The sequence below is a fragment of the Capra hircus genome, chromosome 4 (genome assembly GCF_001704415.2).
Source record: "Capra hircus breed San Clemente chromosome 4, ASM170441v1, whole genome shotgun sequence".
Classification (NCBI taxonomy): domain Eukaryota; kingdom Metazoa; phylum Chordata; class Mammalia; order Artiodactyla; family Bovidae; genus Capra; species Capra hircus.
Window position 1 is genome coordinate 90,115,457 of NC_030811.1, and position 19,963 is coordinate 90,135,419.

The 19,963-nt window shown below is 38.5% G+C and overlaps 1 protein-coding gene across 1 annotated transcript in view; it reads right to left on the bottom strand.

Annotated features, from left to right (window-relative positions):
• DNAH11 (dynein axonemal heavy chain 11) overlaps positions 1–19,963 on the bottom strand; it is a 354,965-nt gene that overhangs the window by 240,357 nt on the left and 94,645 nt on the right. Inside the window, exons 29-30 of the mRNA XM_018047336.1 lie at positions 18,996–19,145; positions 15,641–15,874 (exon numbers count right to left, since the gene is read on the bottom strand). Of these exons, the coding sequence (XP_017902825.1) occupies positions 15,641–15,874; positions 18,996–19,145 (384 nt within the window). The remainder of the gene's footprint in view (positions 1–15,640; positions 15,875–18,995; positions 19,146–19,963) is intronic.

Consider the following 19,963-nt stretch of genomic DNA (forward strand, 5'->3'; position numbering starts at 1 on the left):
AAATACAAAACAAGCACCAGAGAAAAACAAGGATTAGTTTTTTTGAAAACTTAAATAAGATTGATAAACATATAGAAAGTCTGATTACAAACAAAGGCGAGAAAACACAAATTACCAGCCAGGAATGAAAGAGGGGCACAAAGGCAGACCCTCCAGATATGCTAAGGATAATGTTGGTAAAGGACGACCTACTCAATTCAGTTAAGTCTGAAAACTTGGCTCTGGGTGGATGAGCCTTCTTCAGCAAAGGGCCAGACAGAAAACGTTTCAGGCTTTGAGGGCTGCATGGTCTCTACTGCAACACCGCCACTTATAAGACCAGAGCCGGACGAAAGCAGCCAAACGTAGGCGCACCAGGCCAGAGGCGGTCAGACGGCTGTCATCTGCCAGATCTGGACTGAGATTAAAAACGGGTTAGTACCTCGAAAAAACACAAATTCCCAAAGCTGACACAAGAAAAAAACAAACAAAAAAGCTACACAACAGCATGCACATGAAAGAAATCAAGGTATAAGTGAAAAGATGAGATGTTTCACAAAGCAAATGCCAGGCCCAGAGAGCATCACCAGAGATTTCGATCATTCACCGTCTGTCACAAAATGATACGTGAGAATACAATAGTTTTCAATTCCTTTTAAGGAACATAATCCTGATCCCCAAACTGGCAAAGATATTATAATAGAAAATTACAGATAAATGTCCCTTATGAACATAAATGCAGAATTCCTGGACAAAATATTAGCAAATAAAATCCAGCAAAAAATACATACACATCAATAAATGGTAATACATCATAAACAACTGGAGCTGGCTTTGTATTCAAAACTCACCATAGTAACAGAATAAAAGAGACAAACCACAAGAGAGTATCTTAGAAGATTTGAAAAACTTCTGTATCTCTTCAAGATAAAAGTCTTGGTACGTAACGGAAGGTATCTTACTCTATTTGAGAAAGATTATCTACAAAAATCTCGTACTACTATTATACTTAAAACACTGTTCTTCCCTAAGACTGGGAAGAGGCCAGGATCGTCTGTCCTCATTACTTCTATTCAACACTGGACCCGAAGTCCTAGCTTAATTCAGTAACTTGAGAAAAGGGAATAAAGGGCAAAAGGAATGGAAGATGAGAAGCAAAACTCCCATTATTTATAGATGGCATATTCATACACATAGAAAGCCTATGAAACTATATTAAAAAGAAAATCATGCTAAAACTAGTAAACAAATTTGGAAAAGTCTCCAGACACAAGGTGAATGTTAAAATGTCAATATAGTTCTATACACCAACTACAAACATTACAAAATAAAATTTAAACATTAATTCGCATGTTTAAAGTCAGACACAACTGAAGCAACTCAGCAAGCATTGTTCAGAAAACACTGCTCAGAAATATTAGAGAATATCCACATAAGAGACATAACATGTTCTTGGATTTTAAAAATAATCACTGCTGAGATATTCATCCTTCCAATATATTTATATTCAATGTCATCCCAGTTAAAATTTAATTAGACTAAATGATTGATGAAGCTTTTTAAAACAAACAATATGATAGAAAAATGTATTTGGAAATGAAAAAAAACGGGGTGATTCCCTGGTGATCCAGTGTCCCTGGTGGTTCACTGGTTAGGACCCTGTACTTTCACTGCCAAGAGTGTGGGTTTAATCCCAGGCCAAGGGGTCAGAGAGAGTCGGACACAACTGAGTACCTGAGCACACACACAGGGAACTAAAATCCCACAAGCCACACAGAGGCATCAAAAAGAGAGAAAGAAAGGAAAAGAACTTAGAATAGCCTAAATAATTTTGACATAAAATGATACAATCGGAGAGTACATATAACACGATTTCCAGGTGATATAGTATAAACCTACAGGAATTAACACTGTGGATGTGGTATAGAGAGAGAAACAGATCCATGGAACAGAAGAATCTGGAAATAAGCCACCCTATAAATAATCATTTGACTTTTTACCAAGGCACAAAGTTAATTCAAAGGAAAAAGAAGAGATGTATGGATCACAGACCTAAATGAAAAACCAGAACTATAAAGCACCTAGAAGGAAAACAGGAAAATATATTTATGACATTAAGAAAGGCAAGAACTTCCTGTATGTGACATAAAGAAAACTGATCATAAAGTAAAAACTTGATATACTAAACTACATCAGAATTAAAACATTCTACTCACAAAATATACCATTAATAAAATGAGTAGTTAGTTCATTCATGTCCTGACCAAGGACTTCTGCTCAAAACAAATCCTGTCCCATTCTATACAGTCACGTCTGCTATACAAGTATGTTTGTCAAGATAGACTAGAATGAAGGCAGTCAATCCCTCTGCTCACAAGATGGATAAAATGTGAGACCCACAAGGACTGTCTCCCTACAGTGCTAAATGGAAATCACAGACCAAAAAGGGAGATGTGCTAATTCCTGAGATTGGCCAACAGAACTTTCTCTTGTACTTCATCACTGCCAGCTTTCTGTCCCAAGTTTATTAGATCTTTATGAGTAAAAAAAAATCTTTGCATCTTTTTCTATATTCCAGAACAGTTGATATAACGTGGTATTAATCTGTTTTTAAAATGTCTGACAGAACCATTGGAACAGTACTCTATTCACAAGATATATATATATATAATTTTTAGCTTGATTACCATTTCCTCTGTGGTTACTGGTCTACTCAAGCTTTCTACCTCACTTTGAATCAATCCAAGAAAGCGTTCATAGAAAATTATCCATTTAATTTTCAATTTATATATTAGCATAAAATCACATGGAGTGCTGTCCTGTCTTCTAAGAATCTTTTTTACAGGGGAATGCGTCTTTCCACCTCTTTGTTGTGTTTGCTTTCTCCTCTGAACTGCAAATCTTTGTCAGTGTTTGATCTGTTCAAAGAAGCAACTCTTAAGTTAATGGGTCAGACTGGACTCAAGGGCTCCATGGGTAACATTTTTCTGTTACCTCCATCTGTCACTGTGGGGATCTTGAGTTACGTCAGGATCTGTTCTGCTGCTTTCTCTAGAACCACAGTTGGTGAACTACAGGTAATGAGCCAAATATGGCCCACCACCTATTTTTATAAATAATGTTTGATTGGAACTGAGTCTTGTCCATTCACTTAAAATTGTCTATGTCTTCATTCCCACTGTAACAGCAGAGAGAAATGGGTGTGAAAGAGATGAAAAAGCCCATAAAGACTAAAATATTTACTCTTCCATCCTGCACAGAAAAAGTTGCCCAACCCCAAATCTACAGTCAAGACACAGTCATGGCAGAAGTCCTCAATAAATGTCTCACTTCGTTTATGAAGTATTTCTCAGGGCTTTATCCCCAGGACAAACACTTTCACTGACAATCTCTCAGGACGTACAAGAGGCAGGACTGGTTCCAAATGTCTCTCTCTTAGACATTCAGAACTTATCCCTGACCACAAGCCCCATGCTTTTTCCCTTTATTGAATTTCAGTTTGAAATCCCTCTGGAATTTCATTGGAATAAAATAGGCTTATCATGGCAATAGCTTTTTAAAAAATTATTTTAAAAAAATTATTTTTTTTTATTGGAGGATAACTGCTTTATAATACTGCGTTGGCCTTTGCCATATATTAACATGAGCCAGCCACAGGTATACATAGGCCCCTCTTAGTTATCTATCAGTTTGATTCCATCTGTTGTCAACTTCTAGGCATTCCTCAAATTATCTGGTCTAGTTTTTCTAGCTGCAGTATGACTTTATTTTGTATACTTTATCCTTCAATGTAAGTTGTGATGTATTAAAAGTAACCAGGCTGGGCCCAAAATGGAGTTGCTCATGCTAAAGCCCCATGTAAGCAACCTAAAACTTAACTGTTTCTACACTGCACTTTCCCAGAAAAGGAAGGCTTAGGTCAACCAATCAGCACCTGCCTGCTCAGCACACATTACCTGACAGGGCTCTTAGGCCTCCCTTTGCCCCTTACTCTCAAAGTCACCCTGCTTTAAACAATCCGTAAATGCCCGGCATCATTTCCTCCCTTGCTCCTGCTCACTTTGGTTTATAAAAGTCTCTCATTTTCTATAGCTCTTTCTATAGCTTCTCTCCATCTGCAGATTGAATGCTGCCTGATTGATGAATCACTGAATAAAAGCCTACTAGGTCAGTAAATTGTCTGTGGAAAAATTTTCTTTTAACAGATGAGAGGGGCAGTAGAAAATATGTGCTCTACTCATCATCTGGGAGGTTCCTGCTATATTAGGAAGCATGAGCTTATCAGATCACACTTTTCTACAAAGACAAAAACAAACAAAAAAATTAACTTATGTCCAATACACAGTGGGTAGCTGCAGCCTTCTTCTTTGAGTCAAAGGGTTGGGACAAAATAAGAACACTATCAACACAGCATCTAGCTGTTTTTAAAAGAATTTCTCAGTGATTAAAAATGAGACTAAAAACTGACCTTAAGTAGAAAAATGAGAATCTCTTTCTATACACATAATAATTCAGAACATTTAAGGTCAGGAAGGGTGAATGGTTAATAAGAAAAGCTTTATATTCCTTACCATTAGTCTTATTAAAAGTACCCTAGGCGATGTACCAGTACACTAATAATTAATATTTTCAAGTCCAAAATGCTTCCCTTTTTTGGATGATTTTCATATAGTGTAATAATAAAGGAAGAATGGAAATACTTTCTTATCAGATTCCAAGTCTAACAAAACAAAATACTTTTGTGAAGGAACTCTCAAATCTGAGAAATTTTATCTGTTTTACCTTCAGAGTTTGGCACAAGGCAGCACTGTATATACAAAATGCAGTATTATTGCCTTTAATCCCAATATCAGCAAATATACAAGATGTTGGGGGGGTGAGTTTAAAATAATTACCTTAGTTAATTTCACTACAACTTGGAATTGAGAACTAAGGAAAGAAATTACTTGTTCAGGTAGATCATCGGTTACTACACTCAACTCAGTTTTGAAATTAAACTATTTTTAAAGGACTGAAGTTCATCTTCCAAGCTGCTCACAATATTAGCAAGAGTCATTTTAATTAAATTCTAGCAAATCGTATATCCATTTTTAAGGAGTTTCAATTCAGATGCATACACTTCTCATGAACCAAACTACAGCTTTAACAGTATTCAAATGTTAGCTTCACTCATGTGCAAGTTAGTGGCAATGCTGAAATGCTATACTGAAGGCATCCGTTGGCTGATCTGTCAAACATTTCAATTTATGCTAGAAGTATTTCATAATTAAGCATGTAAGTGCTGTCTTCATAAACCATCCTATTTGTCTACTTCTCATCTAATGTAAAAGTTTTAAATTACTTTAAAGGAGAAAAAAACATTAAATTTTATTAGCTGAATAACATAAAGCTATTAGACTATGAATAATTTTAGCTCTGAGAATAAAAAGAATCAACCCAATGCTAAATACAGGGGAGGGAATGGACAATTTTCACACACTGATACTGGGAAGGTAAGCTTGGCATGATGTTTCCAAGGCTTAAAAAGTTCTGCTCTTTGAGCTAGCAGTTTTTACATCTGGACATTTATCCTGAATAAAGGAAGAAAAATATGTGCAAGAGGTATGTAGACACAAGGCTGGTTATTACACTATTATTAATAAGCACCAAAAATAAAAACAAGCTACACAGCCAGTATTAAATACCAATAATAATAACAATAGGCAATCTTGCAACACACTGGGTTACACTGAATGAATAATTCCTTTATTAACACAGAGCGCATTTAAATAAAATCCACACATCCACATTCAAAGTACACAGCCAAGTATAAGAGAGGGGGAAGACGGACGGGAAAGGAAGAAGGGGGAAAGGCTGGGGAAGAGCAGGTGACAGTCCCAATGCCAATGCACATCTATGCCAGAGCAGCAGAACAAGGCTGATGTCATGCAGCCTGAAGGAGGGTTTCAGTAGAGACTCAAACACTGGACACTGAAGTTTAAACTGCCCACGTGGCCACAGAACATTTCTGCGTCTCTGCCTCTTACACTCCCTGAGCAAGGTAGGGAGCTGGAGTCGAGATGCTGATATCAAGCTGAGATCCTCAGAGTATTACACAATCCAGTGAAAGGTTCTAGAAAGACTACCTTCTAGCTCAGAGAAGCAAGAAGTAAGCTTGAAACATCTTGATAGGCTTTCGATAGGAAAAAGTTCTCCAAAAGAAATCAGCATCTCACACCTCTGCCACGTGAAGCTATGGCATCCAAGTTGACCCTGCCTCTATGACTGGGAAATCCCAGACTAAGTAATTAAACACAAAATTAATCCAGAACTCTCAAAACCTGTAGAAACCTGGAAGAAAGAAGGAGGAAAACATGAAGGGACATCTGCTCAGTGTAGGATACACAGAATTCCTTCAGGAAAAAAAAAACCTAAATAACCTTTAAAATAAATATACAAAAGATTTATTGCATAGCACAGGGAACTACAGTCAATATATTGTAATAACCTATCATGGAAAATAAGTTCAAAAATAATATATGCGTACATGTATAACTGAATCACACACAAAAAAGAATTCTACTTTTTGAAATTCAGTAATGTTTATCTCGGAGAAGGCAATGGCACCCCACTCCAGTACTCTTGCCTGGAAATTCCCATAGACGGAGGAGCCTGGTAGGCTGCAGTCCATGGGGTCGCTGAGAGTCAGACACGACTGAGCGACTTCACTTTCACTTTTCCCTTTCATGCATTGGAGAAGGAAATGGCAACCCACTCCAGTGTTCTTGCCTGGAGAATCCCAGGGGTGGGGAAGCCTGGTGGGCTGCCGTCTATGGGGCCGCACAGAGTTGGACACGACTGAAGAGACTTAGCAGCAATGTTTATCTTTTTGCCAGTTTTTCTAAATGTCCTATGGACATCTAAAAACAATGTATGAGATACAAATTTTTAATATATTTGTGTAGGATATAAGATTAATATAATACAAATAGAAATCTATTATATTTAAATTAACGATATAATTCCAGACACTTCTATTCTTATTTTTTTGCACTTGATAAAATATTCTTAGAGAAATGTTAATGTCTGACTATGATTATATATTTTTTCTTTTCCCTTATATTTCTTCTGATTTTTGCTTTATGGATGTTTGTTTCTTAAACAGATAGGAATACCAGACCACCTGACCTGCCTCCTGAGAAATCTATATGCAGGTCAAGAAGCAACAGTTAGAACTGGACATGGAACAACAGACTGGTTCCAAATTTTGGGACAGGAGTACAGCAAGGCTTTATATTGTCACCCTGCTTATTTAACTTCTATGCAGAGTACATCATGAGAAACGTTGGGCTGGATGAAGCACAGCTGGCATCAAGATTGCCGGGAGAAATATCAATAAACTCAGATATGCTGATGACATCACCCTTATGGCAGAAAGTGAAGAAGAACTAAAGAGCCTCTTATACAGATGGCTAACAAACACATGAAAAGATGCTCAACATCACTTATTATTAGAGAAATGCAAATCAAAACCACAATGAGGTACCACTTCACACCAGTCAGAATGGCTGCGATCCAAAAATCTGCAAGCAATAAATGCTGGAGAGGGTGTGGAGAAAAGGGAACCCTCCTACACTGTTGGTGGGAATGCAAACTAGTACAACCACTATGGAAAACAGTGTGGAGATTCCTTAAAAAATTGCAAATAGAACTGCCATATGACCCAGCAGTCCCACTGCTGGGCATACACACCGAGGAAACCAGAACTGAAAGAAACACATGTACCTCAATGTTCATCGCAGCACTGTTTATAATAGCCAGGACATGGAAACAACCTAGATGTCCATCAGCAGATGAATGCCTAAGAAAGCTGTGGTACATATACACAATGGAATATTACTCAGCCATTAAAAAGAATACATTTGAATCAGTTCTAATGAGGTGGATGAAACTGGAGCCAATTACACAGAGTGAAGTAAGCCAGAAAGAAAAACACCAATACAGTATACTAACACATATATATGGAATTTAGAAAGATGGCAATGATGACCGTGTATGCAAGACAGCAAAAAAGACACAGATGGGTATAACAGACTCTTGGACTCAGAGGGAGAGGGAGAGGGTGGGATGATTTGGGAGAATGGCATTGAAACATGTATACTATCATGTAAGAATCAAATCACCAGTCTATCTCCAATGCAGGATACAGCATGCTTGGGGCCGGTGCACGGGGATGACCCAGAGGGATGTTGTGGGGAGGGAGGTGGGAGGGGGGTTCATGTTTGGGATCGCATGTACACCGTGGTGGATTCATGTCAATGTATGGCAAAACCAATACAGTATTATAAAGTAAAATAAAGTAAAAATAAAAAGTAAAAAAAAAAAACAAAACTAAATGTTAAAAAAAATAAATAAATAAAATAAAAAAAAATAAATGCATGGTAAAAAAAAAAAAAAAGAAAGTGAAAGAGGAGAGTGAAAAAGATGGCTTAAAGCTCAACATTCAGAAAACGAAGATCATGGCATCTGGTCCCATCACTTCATGGGAAATAGATGGAGAAACCGTGGAAACAGTGACAGACTTTATTTTCTTGGGCTCCCAAATCACTGCAGATGGTGACTGCAGCCATGAAATTAAAAGACGCTTACTCCTTGGAAGAAAAGTTAGGACCAACCTAGATAGCATATTCAAAACCAGAGACATTACTTTGCCAACAAAGGTCCGTCTAGTCAAGGCTATGGTTTTTCCAGTGGTCATGTATGGATGTGAGAGTTGGACTGTGAAGAAAGCTGAGCGCCAAAGAATCGATGCTTTTGAACTGTGGTGTTGGAGAAGACTCTTGAGAGTCCCTTGGACTGCAAGGAGATCCAACCAGTCCATTCTAAAGGAGATCAGTCCTGAATATTCATTGGAAGGAATGATGCTGAAGCTGAAACTCCAATACTTTGGCCACCTAATACAAAGAGCTGACTCATTTGAAACGACCCTGATACTGGGAAAGATTGAAGGCAGGAGGAGAAGGGGATGACAGCGGATGAGATGGCTGGATGAGATCACCAACTCAATGGACATGAGTTTGAACAAGCTTCGGGAGTTGGTGATGGACAGGGAGGCCTGGCGTGCTGCAGTCCATGGGTTTGCAAAGAGTCGGACATGACTGACCAACTGAACTGAACCAAACTGATGTTTGTTTCTTCGTCATTAAGTGTTGAATGGTTTATGATGTCTATCTTCTTTGTGAATTGTTCCTTTTCTCAAAAATATTCATCATTGTTTCATTTAAAGATAAATAAATAGAAAATGAATGTACAAAAAATAAATTTAAATTTTAGAAACCAGCCTCAAAACAATCAGTAGAATAATCTAAATAAGACTAGTAATGAGATAGAATAAAAACCATAATGAAGAGGTAACTCATCAAAAAATTGATTTTTACATAAGTTAAAAAAAAAAAACTTGGAGAAATTGAGATATAGTAACTGAAATCAAAATGATGAAATGGGTTCAGTTCAGTTCAGTCACTGTCTTGTCCGACTCTGCAGCCTCATGGACTGCAGCACGCCAGGCTTCCCTGTCCATCTCCAACTCCTGGAGCCTGCTCAAACTCGTGTCCATCGAGTCAGTGATGCCATCCAACCATCTCATCCTCTGTCATCCCCTTCTCCTCCTGCCTTCAATCTTGCCCTGCATCAGGATCTTTTCCAAAGAGTCAGTTCTTTGTATCAAGTGGCCAAAGTACTGTGGTTTCACCTTCAGCATCGGTCCTTCCAATGAACATTCAGGACTGATTTCCTTAAGAAATGACTGGTTTGATCTCCTTGCAGTCCAAGGGACTTAGGGGTAAAGATGACTGACATCTGCAACTTCCTTTGAAATCAATCATAAATATAAGGTATGCTGATGGAATAAGAAAGGGTTGGATAAAGCATACACAATACGGCATGAAAGTAAGAAACCAAAACAAAATGTTGATTGTAGAACCTAGGTGGCAGGCCTGTACATCACTGTACTATTGTTTCAACTCTTTCATACATTTAAAAAGTTTTATGATAATCATTGGGGAAGAACTCCTTAAATTATGCATCACATTAGACAACATTGCTATTGCTATCACTATTTTCATTGTATCAGCCAAAGCTAACACATAGCACTTAAATTTCGTCAAGTACTTTTAAATATTTTTTACTGATATTAACTAAATTAATCCTCTAACAATACTGTGATGCCATTATTATCTGTTTTACAGATCATGAAATGGAGGCACACAGAGTAGTTAAATAACCTGCTCAAAGTCATACAAGTAATAAAAGGCAAAGCTGAGAGATTTGAATCTACGTAATCTGGCCTTGGACTCCTTTTTTTCATTATAAACAAGAAGAAAAAGTTAGTGAACTGGAAGACAGATTTCAAACGTCCCTGAAATTGCACACAAAAAGGGAGAGAGTTTGAAAATATGAAATAAAGGTTAAAAGGCAAGGAGGATCACAGAAGAAGTTTCAACATACAGCTGATAAAATTACAGAGAAAGAAAAAAGACCACAGAGACAAGGCATCAAAGGAAAGATGGAAGAGAATTTTCCCAAATTGAAGGCAGACATGTAACTAAAGATTCACAAAGCTCACTCAGTCCTCAGCAAACCAAGTTTAAAAAGCACACACACACATACACACACAGACAAAATACACAAGAGTAAAATAAAACATCAGAAACACAAAAAGAAAAATAAAATTGTATAATCTTCTAGGTCAGCTTATTTATGAAGGAAAAACAATCTGACTGATCTAAAACTTTACAACTATAAAGGCCCCCAAATAATGGAATCATATTTTAAAAATTCTAAATGACAATAATTCTCAATTTTGAATTCTCTACTTAAATTATCAAGAAAGAAGTTTAAAAAGACAAGGGATCAGAAAACTCCCTATGTATCACTGGGCAAAGAGCTACAAGATATACTTTAAAACAAGAACTGGACTTAGAAATAAGCTGCTGCTAAGTCACTTCAGGCGTGTCTGACTCTCTGCGACCCCATAGACGGCAGCAGCAGCGTTTTAAAAAATGAGCAAAGTCCTTGCTAAATATATTGTTAAATCTATGTAAGATTTAAAATAATAACAACCAGGGGTTAACACAAAATAAGACCAGACAACAACAAGTAAATGCGGAAGTGGAGATGGAGAAAAGCACTCTAAGCTCTTTAGGAGGAAGAGGTAAGAACTATTAAAGGCAGAATGTAAGCATCATGAGCACAGGAACTACACAGCCAGAACCACACAGACGAGAACAGCGTCTGAAGAGTGGTCAGACTGTCGCATCAACCTGAGTTTGGCAGAAGGGAGGGTTATCAATTCTGGTATAGTCACATAAAGGAACATTATTTGACCATTTCTAGTGTGAATTTGATATTATGTGTGACAAGAGAAAATGTAACAAAATGCATGGAAGTTAAAAAAAAAAAAAAGACGTTTCTCTTATTTATACACATACAATCAACGTAAGTAACTATGGTTACAGGCTTCCCCTCTGGCTCAGATGGTAAAGAATCTACCTGTAATGTGGGAGACCCACGTCACATCCCTGGGTCGGGAAGAACATCTGGGGAAGGAAATGGCAACATGGGAACAGCTATATACCAATGCATATACATTTATACAGAAAGAAAGAAACAGTAGATATAAGGAAAAACTTCTGCCATCTATATGCCAAAAAGTTGTCAATGCTTCTCTGTGGGAAGTGAATCTGTGAGTGTCTTTGAGAGTCAGTTTTAACAAGGTGGATGAAACTGGACCCTGTTATACAGAGTGAAGTTAAGACAGAAAGAGAAACACAAATGCTGTATATTAACACATATATACGGAATGTAGGAAGACGGTCGTGACAATCCTACATGCAGGGCAGCAGAAGAGACACATATGTAAAGAACAGACTTTTGGACTATGTGGGAGAAGGCGATGACTTCAGAGAATAGCACTGAAACATATATGTTACCATGTGTAAGACAGATGACCAGTGCAAGCTCAATGCATGAAGCCCCCAAAGCCAGGGCTCTGGGACAACCCAGAGGGACGGAGTGGGGAGGGAGTGGCGGGGGCTCAGGACGGGGGACACATGTGTACCCGTGGTTGATTCGTGTCGATGTACGGCAAAAACCATCACAATATTGTAATTATCCTCAAACTGAAATAATTTAATTTTTTAAAAAAGAAAAAAAAGTATTTGCCTTTTTTCCTTCCTGTATCTGAATTTTCATCTTTAACAAAAAATACATAATAGTGAAATCATGATACTGAAAATGATAAAGTTGATATAAAAAAAGAAATATCCATAAAATATCATTGACTATTTTAAGCATTATTCTAATTATCACAAAAAACAATGGAGGCAAGGAGAACAGAAAGGAGGGCATCAATTCTCGTATAGTCACATAAAGGAATGCTCCTCGGCAATGTCTAGTGTGAATTTAATGAAGAGAGGAGAAAATATTAGCATAGAGTAAGTAGCAATGCGCTTCTTGAAAGACTGAAATTTGAGGAGTGATCAACAGTAGCTGAAATCTAAGACAGGATATTAATTTTTTTACAGTGTCCTTACATATTTTTTAAAATATATAATAAAAATACTGCAGTTATAATAATAGCATAGATAACAATAAATCAAATAACCAGAAAGTTAATTTTATAAGCATAATAGAATTCATTACAGTTTAATTATCTCAGTTGTTTTTACCCATGGAAAAAACCTTAGCTTTCTCATCCACGTGACATTGACTACAATGGCAGAGATACTGTCCTAGGGAATAAATAGCCACATCTATCAATCTAAGCCTGTAACTTCAAGCCTACTAAATAGAAATTCACACCCCATTTTCCTAAGGATGTAAAATCAAGAAAACACTGTTCTCCAAAAGTAAAGGATACAAAACATTCTTTAGAAACAGAAGTAAGTTAGGTGGTTTCTACACAAGATGAATGGAGAAGGAAATGGCAACCCAGTATTCTTGCCTGGATAATCTCATGGACAGAGGAGCCTGGCAGGATACAGTCCATGGAACTGTACAATTGGACATGACTGAGCACACACACACCCCCAAGATTATAAGAGTCAAATTAAAAGGAATAATTTTTCCAGTAGTCACGTATGGATGTGAGAGTTGGACCATAAAGAGAGCTGAGCACCAAAGAATTGATGCTTTTGAACCATGGTGTTAGAGAAGACTCTTCAGAGTCCCTTGGACTGCAAGGAGATCCAACCAGTCCATCCTAAAGGAAATCAGTCCTGGGTGTTCATTGGAAGGACTGATGTTGGAGTTGAAACTCTAATACTCTGGCCACCTGATGCAAGGAACTGACTCATTAGAAAAGACCCTGATGCTGGGAAAGACTGAAGGTGGGAGAAGGGGAGAGGATGAGATGGTTGGATGGCATCACCAACTCAATGGACATGAGTTTGAGCAAGCTCCACAAGTTAGTGAAGAACAGGGATGCCTGGCATGCTGCAGTCCATGGGGTCACAAAGAGTCGGACATGACTGAGCAACTGAACTGAACTAACACAAGTATTCATTATCTGAATCTATGTGATTTCTAAGGCACTCCAGTTAAAATACTGCTAAGAAGAGAAGCAATGCAGAGGAGTGGAAAGCATTCTCAAGCTGGTGGATTGTACCTGTGATACTTACAAATTTTATAACATTCAGAAAGTCATTTAACAAATCTGGATTCAGACTTTATCCACTGAACACAAGAAGGGTAGACAAACTAATATTTAAACAGATAGTTAGGGAGATTGGGATGGACAAGTACACGCTGCTATATTTAAAATAGATAACCAATAAAGACCTACTATGCAGCACAGGGAACTCTGCTCAGTATTATGTAACACCTTAAATGGGAAAAGAATTTGAAAAAGAACAGATACATGTATATGTGTAACTGAATCACACCTGAAACTAACACAACACTGTTAATCAACTATATTGCAATATAAAACAGAAAATTAAAAAATAAACAAATCTTTCAAAGTCTAATATTCCCTTTTTCTTAACTAATAATATTTATTCTAATATATAATGTTTATGCACAATCACACCAGCATGGCTTTTTCCAAAATACACAACAATGCTTCTCAAACTCAATGACATACAAATCTTCTGGGATCTTGTTAAAAAGCATACTTTGGTACAGTAGGTGTTGGATAGGCCTTGAGATTTTGTATTTTTGTCACGCTCTCTGTTGAAAACAGTGGAAACAGTGTCAGACTTCATTTTGGGGGCTCCAAAATCACTGCAGATGGTGACTGCAGCCATGAAATTAAAAGACGCTTACTCCTTGGAAGAAAAGTTATGACCAACCTAGATAGCATATTCAAAACCAGAGACATTACTTTGCCGACTAAGGTCCGTCTGGTCAAGGCTACAGTTTTTCCTGTGGTCATGTATGGATGTGAGAGATGGACTGTGAAGAAGGCTGAGCGCCAAAGAATTGATGCTTTTGAACTGTGGTGTTGGAGAAGACTCTTGAGAGTCCCTTGGACTGCAAGGAGATCCAACCAGTCCATCCTAAAGGAGATCAGCCCTGGGATTTCTTTGGAAGGAATGATGCTAAAGCTGAAGCTCCAGTACTTTGGCCACCTCATGCAAAGAGTTGACTCATTGGAAAAGACTCTGATGCTGGGAGGGATTGGGGGCAGGAGGAGAAGGGGACGACAGAGGATGAGATGGCTGGATGGCATCACGGACTCGATGGACATGAGTCTGAGTGAACTCCGGGAGTTGGTGATGGACAGGGAGGCCTGGCGTGCTGCGATTCATGGGGTCACAAAGGGTCGGACACGACTGAGCAATTGAACTGAACTGAACTGGTGATACCAATGCTGCTGACACATGGAAAATACTGAGCAGCTTGGCCCTAGAAGATAAGCCTCATATTCTCTTAATCTATAGGCCAAGAGAAAGGTTCTATCTCTGAATTGTTTCACAGCCAAGAGCCCATCTTAAGAGGGGAAGTTTAAGGAGAAGTCATAGGATGACTGGAGTGAATAAAATGGAGTTCAAAATAGACTCTTTTCCAAAGTTGCTCACCTGTGATTTATAATGAACAGGAAAACAAAATACATGAAAACATTTGTCTTATTTGAAGAATTCTCTGTCTTACTGAGTCAAGTAAACCATGCACCAAGTATGTGGTCAGTTTAGATGGAGAGTCTTACCTAGGAAGAAAGAAATCGGTACCATATCTAGGCGTGGGTGACAGACTAGATCCTTCAGAGATAACAGATAAGAATGGATGTTTTTTATTTTTTATTGATGTATAGTTGATTTACAATGCTGCATTAATTTCTGCGGTATAGCCACCTGACTCAGTTATATATATGTGTATGTATATCTATCTATATATAAAATACTCTTTTTAATATTCTTTCCATTATGGCTTATTTCAGGATGTTGAATATAGTTCCGTGTGCTATCAGGACCTTGTTGTTTAAAGATGGATTTTTTTTAAGCCAATGTAAAAAAATAAGACCACCATCAAGCTAAAAAATGGGTAAACAAGTGACTGCTAAAATCTTCCCAGCATCATGCCTTTAACACACAAAACACTTCATAAACAAGAATGAATGAATGAAGCAAGCTTACCTCTTCAAGCCCCTTAAAATCTCAAAATCATGAATTTTACAAAATACCTGTTTTTTATGGAAATCCTTTAGGGCCGTTTCGTAGCCTTCCTCTAGCCTACTGAAGGCTATTCCTACATCTGTAGTCCACCAGATTTGCGAGCTAGTTAGTGCAACTTGAGCCGGGAAATCAAAAATCCACAGCTCCCTGGGTCTGTCTTCATAGACCGCGACGGCTTCTGTGATGGAATGACGCACTGTCTCCTGCATGGTCCGCTCCAGCTGCAGGAGCCAGGTTTCCACCTTTTAAAGCAAACAAATGTAGTAACACAGGCTTAACTACGGAGAGGGATGATGCTGTCCTCTCTCAGGCTTGAAGGCTACAAACAGAGGAAGGCCTCAGGTGGATTTACTGGGTTGGCCAAAAGTTTGGTCAGGTTTTCTGTAAGACCTTATGGAAAAACTCAAATGAACTTTTTGGCCAACCCAGTGTTTTAAACTCCTGTTCTAGAAGGTAACTCAAAGGGGCTGGTGAACTACTGACAGATGAAGTCTTCCCCACATAAAACTGTCTTCTGCCAGGATACTGCTCATCTTATTTCACCTACCAGCTGTCTCATAAATTTCCACACCCTAACCAGACAAGGTGTTCTCCATTCTTCATTTTTCAGATTTGAAGACCAGAGGGCTCTAGATCAAGCTCCTGTCTGGCAACACACAGTGTTTTGAGAAAGCAAACATCACAGCCAGTATGTTAAAGTAAAATTCTAGAGATTTGAAAATCACAGGATATGGATTTTAAGTGTACTTGATATATAATACTGTGCTAAGTTTCAGGTGTACGGCAAAGTGATTCAATTATACATATATATGAATTATTTTTCAGATTTTTTGCCATTACAGGTTATTACAAGATACTGAATATAGTTCCCTGTGCTATAATAGGTCCTTGCTGTTTATCTATTTTAAATATAGTAGTGTGTATCTGTTAATCCCAGCCTCCTAATTTATCCCTTTGCCCCCTTTCTCCTTCAGTAACCATAAATTTGCTTTCTGTGTGAGTCTAGTAAATTGATTTTTAAGTTTATTTTTGATGATTTTTAAATATACTGAAGATTCCACCCTAAAATCTCCATAGTATCTAGTCTTACAGTGTTTTCAGCAAGTGTCTTAATTATATTCCCTACTGGCTCTCATCTTCACACTTGTCAGAAATTAGACAGGAGGAGAGATGAGAAAGAGGACAACTGCTGACTTGTGAAAATAAATCTTGAAAAAAATTCATTCAAAGCGTATTTTGTTCCCACAAATATATTTCAGTCAGTTTTCCATTCTATTCAAATATGCTTTGGTATATTTTTCTGTATATATGTCTCCCTAGGATGATGTTATATAACAAAAGGATACCTATACCATTTGAAAATAATTGACCATAATGATAAAAATGACTATACTAAATAAATTCCAGGGATTATATGAGATCCTGAAATTATATAATTGATTTCTTTCCCTGCCCCTGTGAAGATGTCAGCAGTATTCCTACAACCTCTTTCTCTGGAGAACTGGGAAGGAGTGATATGTGGTCAATGAGTTGACAGCCCTCCCTATTGGAAGAAGGAAGCACGGCCTTTGCTATGGCCCAGTATCCTAGGAGTCTTCTCCCCTGGCCTCCTAGGTGGGGTTTGTTCCCATGCCCAAGTGCAAGAGATCTAAGCACTACTATCGTCACTCAGTACAACTCAATGTCACCAAGCAACAGGCTCCTTTAGTAAGTATGTCATGTATCATTTTAGCATCTCCCAGATGCTCTGGGATCCATGTCCTCAATATGGCCACCCGTTCTTCAGAACTCTCCAGTCCACTTGGGAAGACCAAACATACATGCACGGTGACACATCAGCCCGTGTTTAGAGGCTATGCCACCAACAGCGACTCAGCTCAACATAAGTTGAGAACTAAGCCCTGATGAGGTGCTTGCTTGATAGCTTCCTCACATCTTAGTCTTTCATCAGCTTCTGTCCAACCCTTTGTAACAAGAATCGTCACTTCCTGTTATCACTAATTATGTGAACACCTATATCTTCAATGAGCCCAAGAGTTCCCAAAGGACAGGTGCTATGTCTTATTCATTTCTGGATCTCCTAAGGCCAAACCCAGTGGCTGGTGGCAGGTATTCAATAAACACTTGTCAAATAAAAGGCAAACAGCCAAAACTGGGAGGAACCAATCATAAAAGTGTGGGGTGGGGGGAAGGCCTAAAGGAAAAGCATCTTTTAATAAAACAAAGGCAATTAGAGGGTACATGCCCAAAGTCTCTAGCATAAGTTGCTTATACAGGATAAATTAGAGCACTGTGAAACTTTCAATGTCAAGGGTTTCTGCTAGTGATAACTGCATCTATCAATTGGACTGTCCTCCTTCCAGGCACTATGCCAGTCAGCTAGCAGTCTGCTGGGGAAGAGGCAGACGGCAACACACTTTTGTCAAGATAGTTTATGGTGATTTTTTTTGTAATCATTGTAATAATATCCTAAGAGCCCAAGAGATCAAATATATACTTTAATCAAAGTATTCCACCATCTGCTTTCCCTGCATTTGGCAGGATTTATTCTGGTACAATATTAAAAAGCAACAGAGAAAATCCCTGTAGAAAAAGAGTTGCCATCAGATTTCTGCAAAGGGCCCTTTAAAGAATCCCCTGCCTCAACCTAAACTGTTCTGTAATAGAGGCTACTCTCTCTGTTACTCTGTGGATTAATTTTTAAGTTATACAAGCATCATCATAAAAAGATGCAATTCCTCTAAATCATCTGAAAACACCAATAGCTCCTTCATAAATCATAACGAGCTGTTCTTATAGGTAACTGTTAAGAATATATTTGAGGTGTTTGTGACAGAAGAGAACACGTTAACTATCTGTGCATGCAGTAATTGGTATACGTGACACCAGCTTTGCGGACTCAACCAAAGTTATTTACAAGCAGCTGTTTACAACATCCACCTTGGAATCCTGAACCGGAGCCACTTCCTAATGTGCTTCCCTGCAAGGCTCTGCTTCATCCTAATCCTTCCCTGAATGGTAAGCAGGGCTGAAAGTAATGCTCTCTGTAGGAGGCTCAGTCACTGGGTGGCATTTGCTACTAATTCTGGGGTCTGCTCATTCAGTCCGTGGCAGTCCTTCCTGTCCAGCTCAACTGCTAGCATCTTCGAGCCCCTGCAGGCTGCTGAAGCCTGCTGCACAGGGTGGGAAGCCTGGCAGAGGGCTCCTCGGACACACCAGACACCTGTAAAGAGCAATCTCAAAGCACAAGACTAACCAGAGCCCAACAATTGACATGAACTAACAATTCCTGGTTCCATTCAACTTTTAAAAATGACACCCCTACCCTCCCCTAGCACAGAGAATCGCATAATCAGCTCTTACATGGCCTATGCATTCACACTTGGCTGGGAATGGGACGTACTCCTTGTCTTTGCTATACATTCCAACCGCCCTGTGTGCAGAGACATCCTGGTCGTCTTCAAACCGCAGATCTGCAATGCTGTCGAAGAGTTTGGAAAGGTGGCGTGTAACCTAAGACAAGATGCAGGAAGAGACAAGAGCACTTCTTACTGGAGGTGCACTCTGGGAATCTAGATAAATGTAGATTCATTCTGCAGCTACATTCTGGGAATGTAGCTAAATGAATTCACAAAACTGTCTTTATATCGTCACAGAGTTGCCTTAAAATGCTTTTTTTCCTTCCAAATAAAAATCATTTCTTCAATTTCAGAGTTTGAAATGACCTCGGTGGAGAAGTAGCCAGACACTCTGATCACATCATCAGGTGTTGGGAGGTGAATGCTTACCCAGGAAGGTCATCTGTTTTCTCCTTAAAGGCTGGAGACTTACCAACTTCTCTATCCGTACCATATTCCTACAGAAATCATTCTGCTGGAAATTTTGTGGTCAGGTTATTAAAATTCAGACATGGTATTTTACTCACACCATAAAAACCTTATTAAAAAAAGGTATTAAACTATTTGAAACAAAAATGTCAATTAGACCTTCTCCTTGGGTCAGGTGGTTTGCTACTGCACATCTGCTTTGATACTGACATGAGTCCCATGGCATATTTGTTACATAAGAAGGGTGAATGGGATTCTCCCATTTTCACTGACAAAGAAATTGAAAGTCAAGTATTAGGTGACTTCATCAAGTTGACATTGCTGAATATAAGTGGCAGTTAGATCTTAAACCTGCAAGTCCAGGCCACATTTACAAAGTTCAAATTCCTCTGGCCTCATAACCTTTTAGATCCTAAGTTGCGGGATTCCCAAAAGAATCCCCGATAATATAACATACTGAACCCCGCACAGACTACTGAAATATAAAACAAACCAAGGTAAACA